Raw genomic sequence first — 10,930 nt, 5'->3', positions numbered from 1 at the left:
GGAGAATATTGTTTTCTTTCTGTGTCTGGCTATTTAAGTTCAGGAGGAGAATATTGTTTTCTTTTTGTGTGTCTGGCTATTTAAAGGTTCTGGTTCACGTTTTTTGAAAGAAATGTTTTTCATTTTTTATGTTGAAAATTAAAAATATAGCTCATTTAATGTTGACAACCAAAATTTGGACCGTCTGAATGCAAGGAGAAGAGCAATATTTTAGCTTTGATTCTGTGTTATGTAAACAAAGACGCGAGTCTTTTGATGTAAATAAACAAACCAGTGAAACATTATTTTTGTAATTTAAAGCATCTTTATTTTGTACAATCACAAATTTTAACTTTTAAATGACACATTTTACCGAAATTATACTTAAGGTGTGATATATAAAATACACTTGGATCAATATCCATTTATTTTGAAAACCACGTAAACAATAGCACACCTCAATCTTTGTTTTCAAAACAAATAATAAACTCTCTAAAATGAGCTTCTGTCATGATGAATAACCTTAATTTTTTTGTGAAATCTTCTAAACATATTAGAGTGTAGATTTTGATCATTTAAAGTGAGAAACAAAATTTGGAGGAAAATCGAGAATCAGTCCCTTTAAGTTCAGGAGTAGAATATTGTATCGTTTCTGGCTATTTTAGTTCAGGGGGAGAATATTGTTTTCTTTCTGTGTCTGACTATTTAAGTGCAGGGGGAGAATAATGTTTCCTGTCTATCGGGCTATTTGTCTACAACTTTAAGTTTTGACACAACATTGAACCATACAATGAACAGTACAAGACAAATGTTTCATTCAAACTTGGTGAACAGACAGTTAAAGTATATGTAACTGATAAAGGTTAACGTTATTCATAAGATCAAGGTCGAATCTACCACAAATAAAGGGCAGTGTTTCAAAAATGTTTTTTGTGTCAGATTTAAACACACCTGAAATACCACAATAGCATCAACATGAAGAAAATAAAATGTTATAGAAACAAACTGTATATTTAATTTTTATTTTGCAACATACAACAAAATGAAATGAAAAGACGAAAATGGAATTTTGTTTGAAAACCACAATGTCACAGCAGCTTGCCGCAGCACTCCGAGGAGACACGAAGTGTTCCTTGTTACTACAGCCTGCCATGCCACTCCGAGGAGCCACAATGAGATGTTCCATGTTACAACAGGCTGCCGCAGCACTCCAGGAGCCACAATGAAGTGTCCCATATTACGACAGCCTGCCATGCCACTCCAAGGAGCCACAATGAGGTTTTCCATGTTACAACAGCCTGCCGCGGCACTCCGAGGAGCCACAATGAGGTGTTCGATGTTACAACAGCCTGCCGCGGCACTCCGAGGAGCCACAGTAACAGTAGAGGACCTTACCAGCTACACTGCCCACCTCATAGTTATAGTCCCAGGTCAGCTCAGTTCCAGCTCTCACGTACCTACAACACACAAAAATACTGAACCTCAGCTCAGTCCCAGCTCTCACGTACCTACAACACACAAAAATACTAAATTCCAGGTCAGCTCAGTCCCAGCTCTCACATACCTACAACACACAAATATACTAAACCTCAGGTCAGTCCCAGCTCTCACGTACCTACAACACACAAATATACTAAACCTCAGGTCAGTCCCAGCTCTCATGTACCTACAACACACAAATATACTAAACCTCAGGTCAGTCCCAGCTCTCATGTACCTACAACATACAAAAATACTAAATTCCAGGTCAGCTCAGTCCCAGCTCTCACGTACCTACAACACACAAATATACTAAACCTCAGGTCAGTCCCAGCTCTCACATACCTACAACACACAAATATACTAAACCTCAGGTCAGTCCCAGCTCTCACATACCTACAACACACAAATATACTAAATTCCAGGTCAGCTCAGTCCCAGCTCTCACATACCTACAACACACAAAAATACTAAATCTCAGCTCAGTCCCAGCTCTCACGTACCTACAACACACAAATATACTAAACCTCAGCTCAGTCCCAGCTCTCACGTACCTACAACACACAAAAATACTAAATCCCAGCTCAGTCCCAGGTCTCACGTACCTACAACACACAAATATACTAAATTCCAGGTCAGCTCAGTCCCAGCTCTCACGTACCTACAACACACAAATATACTAAATTCCAGGTCAGCTCAGTCCCAGCTCTCACGTACCTACAACACACAAATATACTAAATTCCAGGTCAGCTCAGTCCCAGCTCTCACATACCTACAACACATACAAATACTAAATCTTAGCTCGGTCCCAGCTCTCGCAAAAGTACTTAATGCCATGTTTACGCCAAAAGTACTACTATATGCCATGTCAACACCTAATGTACTAAATCCCATGTCAACACCTGAAGTACTAAATCCCATGTCAACACCTAAAGTACTAAATCCCATGTCTAAACCATAAGTGTTTTGTACAGTGAAGCCTGTCTCAACCGACATCCCCTGGGTGATTATTTTTGTGTTGGATTAGACAGGATGTCAGATTAGACAGGATGTTGGATAAGACAGGATGTCAGATGAGACAGGATGTCGGATAAGACAGGATGTCAGATTAGACAGGATGTCGGATAAGACAGGATGTCAGATTAGACAGGATGTCAGATTAGACAGGATGTTGGATTAGACAGGATGTCGGATTCTGTCAGATTAGACAGGATTTCAGATTAGACAGGATGTTGGATTAGACAGGATGTCAGACTGCAGTGTAAAGAACATGGACAGTAAATGGGAGACAGGTCGGATCGGAAATCAGTGACCTGGCGTATACAGGTGTCGGATTAAACAGGCTGCAATGTAAATATGAATATGAAGAAGAAGGCTGGAGAGACGGATTGACAGAGCTGAATTAGAATTTTGCATTCCAACAGGGCAAAAATTGAACAGGTGTGTGATCTCACTAACCCAATATTTTTAAAGTACATATTTAAAACAAATCCTCATACTTGATTTACTCCCCTCGGGCTTATGCTTAATGTCATAATGTTAAGAAGCTTTTTCATCTCAATCAGTTGTTCTGTAATCTAATCAATTTAAAACTTTGCATATTTTGCCCCCCCCCCCCCCCCCCCCCCCCCCCCCCCCCCCCCCCCCCCCTTTGCAATTTACATATATACATTGATGACAACATTTCAAGATCGTGGATTTCATCATATCCTAATAGCCAGATTGGAATCAGCTGGAGGGTTGGGGTGTTATGTTCATGTTCCGAAAATATCCATATTAATCTGAATTTAGTGAAATCCAAAGACTACTAAGATTTCACGATCAGAAATGACTGTTGTTTTACTTAGTACTATTCTTGACTTATTGATAAGTAAGAAACATGGAGATCTAGCATAGATTGTTTCTCTGTTTTGTTTGTTTTACATCCCTTTAAAATGTCGCAAACTGTACACAAAATACCACAAATCTAGATCAACTGTAGGCAAAATAACAAGAATCTAGATCAACTGTAGGCAAAGTAACATGAATCTAGATCAACTGTAGGCAAAATACCACAAATCTAGATCAACTGTAGTCAAAGTAACAAGAATCTAGATCAACTGTAGGCAAAGTAACAAGAATCTAGATCAACTGTAGGCAAAGTAACAAGAATCTAGATAAACTAATAAAGCTCTATGCATGGTGCTTGGAGCCGTGGTAGTGAGGAGTCTTTTTCATACCAACTCTTGGCGTGACACAGGATCAACTCTTGGCGTGACACAGGACCAACTCTTGGCGTGACACAGGACCAACTCTTGACGTGACACAGGACCAACTCTTGACGCGACACAGGACCAACTCTTGACGTGACACAGGACCTTCGTTTATAAGGTTAAATCTGGAGGACTCAACTCTTCAGTGTTTTCAATAAGAGCCGGCAACCGGTAAAATTAACCGCCTGTAGAAGATATTTTGCCGGCTGATATTTCAGTCTTCGAGATTTCTGCCGACATCGTAAGCTGTAAACATTCTTGGTTAAGTATAAATAAATATATCGAAATCCGTATCGTTTATGCGTTTGAAAAATACGGCGTCAATAGAATTATATCAATGACCCAGATTAACGTGATTATCAACTGGTCCCCATGCAGTTCGGAGCTCCTCGAGTGGCTCATACCTCGCACACTATTCCGTATTCGTATAGAGCGAAATGGTGTCAGCCGAGGATTGCCGATTGGGTCCATGTGGTAGACGAAATCTTCAAGGTTTACAGTCATGCCAAAAAGGAAAATCGAAGATTTTTTTCAACCAACCTCAAAGCGAGGTAAAGATTAAATAACAAAAACAGTATATCTATATATTTTTAGATCGGTATATTTTTTCTGTCATATAAGTTCGTGATTCAAAGACATTCTTACAAGCTACCAGAATTTCCTCATCAAATTTAATGTTAAATCTATATTTCTCGTGAATTATAACATAATTCAAAGTACAGTAAGTTGTGTAATCATGGTAATGCACCAATATGAAATATAAAAATACAATTTAAATTTTGATGGTTGTCTTTATTGGATAGTAAACTAAAATAAATGTCACACAATGACATACACTCTGCCTCAGGCAAAGCAGGATAATGACCAGCATCTCATCTAACTTGATATTTAGACATATTAGTGACATTTACAAAATGTATGTGATGGGGAGTAAATCTGTATTACATGTATATTTAACATGAAATTTTTGCAGGGTTGTCTATTTTTTGTCAAAATTATATATATATGGCTGTCAGAATTTAGGAATGGGTTGGCTGGAGTAAAAAGGGGATATCAAAACAGCAATTTAAGTTCAGTTACAAGTGGTAGGAATTTCATGTAACATGTACTTTTTGATAGCATGAGAAGCAAGAAAAAAGCTTCAAAAATGCTTATTTTCGTTTTCGGCCGGGGGGCTTTGCCCCCCTGGGCCCCCTACCAGGGCTCTGCCCTGGACCCGCTGGGGGCCTGAGGCGGCCCCCAGACCCCTCGCCGAGCTTGAGTTTCCTGCTATGACATTTTTTTCCCCTTCTATTCAAAATCTTATTGAAAACACTGACTCTTACATCTAAATGATGAAAATTTGGCAAAGGAGTAATCACAGCTTATTTTTCAAACAAATGACCTACCGTTCACAAAGTGAATGCTCCAACTGTTGAGTCAAAGCACCTCACACGTAGAGACAGTGCTACTTTTACACCAGAGTCAAAAGTATTATATATATACAGTTTAGCTTTCTCAGTCTGACCAGGAGACTACACCAAAGTTAAAAGTATCATATACATGTTAACTCTTTAAGTCTCACCAGGACTATAGATATTAAAAGTCTTGTCTCCCGAATGTAAATACACACCTAAAATCTTACAATGCACAGTTTTTCAGACTTTCAATTTCAGGATCCCTGAAACCATTACTTAAATTACTGTGGTGTGCTTATCTCTTTAAATTTCTGGGACAGTGAGCAGAGCTGGACAGGATTAGTAATGCTCTAATGCACGAGTATGATGTAATCCAATAGATATCCGAGCTGGACAGGATTAGTAATGCTCTAATGCACGAGTATGATGTAATCCAATAGATATCTGAGCTGGACAGGATTAGTAATGGTTCAGTGCACTAGTACGATGTAATCCAATATATATCTGAGCTGGACAGGATTAGTAATGGTTCAGTGCACTAGTACGATGTAATCCAACAGATATCTGAGCTGGACAGGATTAGTAAAGCTTCAGTGCACGAGTATGATGTAATCAAATAGATATCTTATTTGGCCTTAATAACTTCTTTAAAAATAAAAGTATTTGATATGCGTGTTTGACCTGAATTGCGAAGGTTGTCATCAATGGTAAAGCATTTTGCAGGGGCCTGCTATATTAATATTTTTTATACCGCTTTTTGAAATGCGCCTTGAAAATTCTAAATACTGACTGAAACATGGTAAAATAAAGAAATATTTCTGACAAATCCCTGTATATCTATTTCAAGGATCTTATGGTAAACTACAGAAAATTTACAGATATCTCCTGGAGAGGCACATTCAAATATCAAAATGTCTGATACGACCAATTCATGTTATGCATAGCAATACAGAAAGACCAATGAAGCATGACTCGTGTAGAATGACTTACTGCAAGGTGAAGAAGGCCACCCATGGAAACCTGAGATCATGTGTGTCAGCAAATACATTCTGTACAAAGACATTGGGGTTACAGCTATGCTGAAAAAGGAATAATCAAAAATCAAAATGTTGTCAATTTTGTTACCAAAGCATATGGAAAATAAATATGCACACATACAAGTTTATACAGTCCCTGAAACGTTCTACTTTCCCACTTGAACGGTGAGCAAATGGTGAACGCACGGTGAGCAAATGATGAACGCGTGCAGAGTGAGCGGTGAACGCACGCAGAGCGAATGGTGAACGCAAAATGGTCTATTCATTCGGTATATTTCAGATTTTCCCCTTGGATTGTATCTAATTTATTATCAGGTAGCAAATATATATATATGAAGACATTTGTTCATTTTTGTGCAAGTACTGGATTAACATTTCTCATGAAAATTATCGTAAATTTTACATCAATGCACGTAGCAATCATGAACAAACAAACAAAAATTTCATATGTACATTGTTTACAGTATTACATACACAGATACATATATACATGAAAAATAGAAACATATATTCTATAATAATTAGAATTCTTGACGTTTTCATGAATCATGATCTCGGTATACTACATGTAATTGTATATTTTGAATTAAGATACATGGTATTTAATTTCTTCATACAAGAGTATAAACGATGCATGTAAAATAAAAATAGTCTAGTAATTACGCCAAGACTTTACAAGTGTACATGCATGGCTTCAAAATTTACGAGCGTGATTGTTTAGATTACATGCAATTAAAAAAACATCCCCGAAAGGAGTTGAGATAAATAACAACCAACACAGGCAGAACAGGTACCTCGTGTTGACACCTGAACGCTTCTAAATAGTATAAAAGGTTTATTCCCACGTAGATTTTGTGTAATTCACTTTACTGCAAATACATGTATAGTATATTGACCTGAGGAAATAACCCAAGAATTAATGCATGTGTGTACAAGATAAATAGTGTGACCAGGAATTTACATTTAGATTGTGCAATATTTGCATATTTTTTATGCGGACAAAACTGTTTATTGTACTAAACTATACGTATACCATATGTGGGGCAGAAATGTACGAGAAATATTTCATCTTTATATTAAAGACAAACGATTGAAAAGTTTCAAATTTGGGGAAAGGAGTAAATACATTTATTGACAATGTCTCTCATAAATATAAGCGTAAAATAATCAGAAATTGAAATGTACAGTGTAGCATCGATTTTTTTAAGTAAGAGGGGGGGCTTAAGAAAAATAATAAACTTATATAGAATTCTTGTCAAGTAGGACAAAATAAAATATAATAAATTGTGCTTTCGCCCAAACTTGAAAACATTAAAATGATAATTCGGGTGTGGGCGAGGTATCTATTAACTGAAACTGTCTCATTTTCGTACACGTACCGGCGCTCGTTGCTTGTTCTTCGCTACATGTACATGAATAAGGGTTGGATTTTTCTCTCATTCAGAACTTCTCCCACTTTTTAACCAAACAATACTTATGTTTTGTAATGGTAATATCAATGATTTATTCTATTCTTTGATATTGACGAGTGATCTGCAGTTTTCCTTGAAATTTTCGCAGTTGAAAATCTTGACATTTGTACTTTATAAATTGAATTTCTGATATAATAAGAAAGTTTACTTTCACTCTAATGCACACGTTCCTTTTTCATTTTTGCCTTGCTATGAAAATCAATCCTTTGACTTTGGTGTTCCGAATGACAGTGAACGGTGAACACACGGTGGATGCTTTGTGAACGGTGAACGCACGGTGAGCGCAAACTGTAAACGGAGAGCGCACGGTGAACGCACAGAGAGTGAATGGTGAACGAATGGTGAGCAACAGTGAACGCACAGTGAGCGCACGATGAACGCACGGAGAGTGAACGGAAAAATGGTAAAGTAGAACGTTTCAGGGACTGTGGAAGAGAAAACTTATTTCAATAGGAACACTCACATTAAGATATCTATATATTTCCCTAGTCTCAATAGGAAAACACACATTAAGGTAGTACTCTACATCGTCATAATGGCTGACTTCCTTTAAAAACATGGATGAAAAAATCGATATCAGCAATATTTGTCTTTTCCTTTTCCATTTAAATACCTAGCCGAGTAGCTCAGTAGGTTTGAATACCGACTGCTGAACTGTAAGGTCGCAGGTTCGAGTCCAGCAGGGGTTTTAAAAATTTTTCAGATTACCTTCTACTAAAACTGTATTTTTTGACAAAATAAAGTAAATTTGAAAATTTTCAACTTCAAAATATTGTTGTACATATCCTCCACTTTTCATCTACATCAAATTTCTCTAGTGTAGCATACCTCCTTAAGATATCTATATATCTTTCCTAGTTTCAATAGGAACACTCACATTAAATTATCTTTCCTAGTCTCAATAGAAAAACACACATTAAATTATCTTTCCTAGTCTCAATAGGAAAACACATATTAAGATATCTATATATTTCCCTACTTTCAATAGGAAAACTCACATTAAGATATCTTCCTATATTGCCCTGAGATTTGGCATCCATTATGTAACAGGCTTGTCCATCTTGATAATACCACCTAGTTCCTCGATGGACTGGCTCTTCATCTACCAATAACATTGTTATGTATTATCAATTATAACAAGTTCTGTATAGGGGCATCAGCCGTGCAAGTCAAATTAGTTGATTATTACCAAAATGATTAACACGGTTTTAATATTAAAATTCATACATCTTGCATTCTTTTTGTAGTACTTTTGACATTAGAATTTCTTTTGTTTAAATGCAAACACTGGCCAAAACATTATTGTTTGGAAGTCATTCACTGTGGAGAGATTTTTACATAATTTTCATAAACATCGATTGGAGGTTTTCTTGTTAGGTCTCAGATTTACTTTCTCCATTTTTTACGCACTCCAGCATTTTAATATAAATTCAAATGTTTTTTCACCAAAGGTTTCCCTCTTTAATATCAACTTGAAATAAAGTAACCATCATGCAACATTCAATAAATCTAACAGTTTAATACTACAACTGCCTCACCTCCCCCTTCTCCATCTCTGTGCTCATCCAAGTGAAATTTACGTTTGGGATCCGGCAAATTCTTAAACCGTGAGGTGGTACTCCTGCGAGCTGAAGATGAATTCATTACAACTATTAATTCTTAAACCGTGAGGTGGTACTCCTGCGAGCTGAAGATGAATTCATTACAACTACTAATTCTTAAACCGTGAGGTGGTACTCCTGCGAGCTGAAGATGAATTCGTTACAACTATTAATCACCTTCTGACATGTAATTCAAGAAAAAAGTTGTTTGATAAAACAAATGAATATAATTCTTAACTGAAAGTAAAATTCACCTGTAAATGTTTGAGTTACTTTGGCGTGACCTTGATCCAAAACTGAAAAATAAACAACATTCATAGAAATATCACCTTGCTCTAGATTACAAAATTATATTAAAATTTTATGATTCCAGTATTTATTCTTCACAATCTCAAATACAGACCTGGTTTCTCCCGTATCAATTCCTTTTTCACGGATTTCTGAGTGGACATGTCCTCGTCCAGATCCGGCAGTGAATCCGAGTCCAGGGAGTCGTTGGAGGCAGACTTTAACAACTTGGCATCGTTAGTGGGGGGTTGGATTTGATGGTCCTCCTCATCGTCATCATCGTTAATCAAGATGACATCGTTTGTCTGCTGGGAATTCTCACCTGGGATCCCAAACTTGACGGTCCTGTAAGAGTGCATGTCGAATTTAACATCATCAAAGTCGAATTTAACATCATCAAAGTCATGAGTTAACAGTCATAAGATGAGTACTTTTGCACTAGTAATGTCAGAATCTGCCAAACACTCAATTAATTATTTAATGACATCACTAATTAGAAAGACAATACAGTGAAACTCCTCAGTACTCATTAGCTGTTGGATTTAAAACAAATGTTCAGTTTAGAGGGGTGGCCTATTTACTGAAATTAACAACTGCTGACGAGTTATGCCCCCTTTCCCAGGCATGCATTGTTTACTAACGCAATTGATTTACAGTACTGTAAATGTACACAAGCTGACTGTACAGTACTATAAGTATACACAAGCTGACTGTACAGTACTGTAAGTGAACACAAGCTGACTGTATAGTACTGTAAGTGTACACAAGCTGACTGTACAGAACTGTAAGTGAACACAAGCTGACTGTACAGTACTATAAGTGTACACAAGCTGACTGTACAGTACTATAAGTGTTCACAAGCTGACTGTACAGTAGTATAAGTGTATACAAGCTGACTGTACAGTACTGTAAGTGTACACAAGCTGACTGTACAGTACTGTAAGTGTACACAAGCTGACTGTACAGTAGTATACATGTACACAAGCTGACTGTACAGTACTGCAAGTGTAAACAAGCTGACTGTACAGTACTGTAAGTGTACACAAGCTGACTGTACAGTACCATAAGTGAACACAAGCTGACTGTACAGTACTGTAAGTGTACACAAGCTGACTGTACAGTATCGTAAGTGTACACAAGCTGACTGTACAGTACCGTAAGTGTACACAAGCTGACTGTACAGTACTGTAAGTGTACACAAGCTGACTGTACAGTACTGTAAGTGAACACAAACTGACTGTACAGTACTGTAAGTGTACACAAGCTGACTGTACAGTAGTATAAGTGTACACAAGCTGACTGTACAGAACTGTAAGTGTACACAAGCTGACTGTACAGTAGTATAAGTGTTCACAAGCTGATTGTACAGTACTGTAAGTGTACACAAGCTGACTGTACAGTACTGTAAGTGTACACAAGCTGAC

At 37.2% G+C, this 10,930-nt stretch overlaps 1 protein-coding gene across 13 annotated transcripts in view; it reads right to left on the bottom strand.

Annotated features, from left to right (window-relative positions):
* Positions 1 to 982: 982 nt before the first annotated feature.
* LOC125646988 (histone-lysine N-methyltransferase SETDB1-like) overlaps positions 983 to 10,930 on the bottom strand; it is a 61,219-nt gene continuing 51,271 nt past the window's right edge. For 7 of the 13 annotated variants that reach the window (XM_056141027.1, XM_056141031.1, XM_056141028.1 and 4 more), the window contains 7 exons: positions 9,622 to 9,851; positions 9,473 to 9,514; positions 9,156 to 9,245; positions 8,616 to 8,719; positions 8,081 to 8,164; positions 6,099 to 6,187; positions 983 to 1,436 (listed from right to left, as the gene is read on the bottom strand). In XM_056141027.1, coding sequence (XP_055997002.1) covers positions 1,319 to 1,436; positions 6,099 to 6,187; positions 8,081 to 8,164; positions 8,616 to 8,719; positions 9,156 to 9,245; positions 9,473 to 9,514; positions 9,622 to 9,851 — 757 coding nt within the window. In that variant the 3' untranslated portion in view covers positions 983 to 1,318. The other 6 variants (XM_056141035.1, XM_056141036.1, XM_056141037.1 and 3 more) reach the window with 3 other exon arrangements.

This window comes from Ostrea edulis, chromosome 6 (genome assembly GCF_947568905.1).
Source record: "Ostrea edulis chromosome 6, xbOstEdul1.1, whole genome shotgun sequence".
Classification (NCBI taxonomy): domain Eukaryota; kingdom Metazoa; phylum Mollusca; class Bivalvia; order Ostreida; family Ostreidae; genus Ostrea; species Ostrea edulis.
Note: the sequence above shows the minus strand (reverse complement) of the source record. Positions and strands in the feature narration are given on the sequence as shown.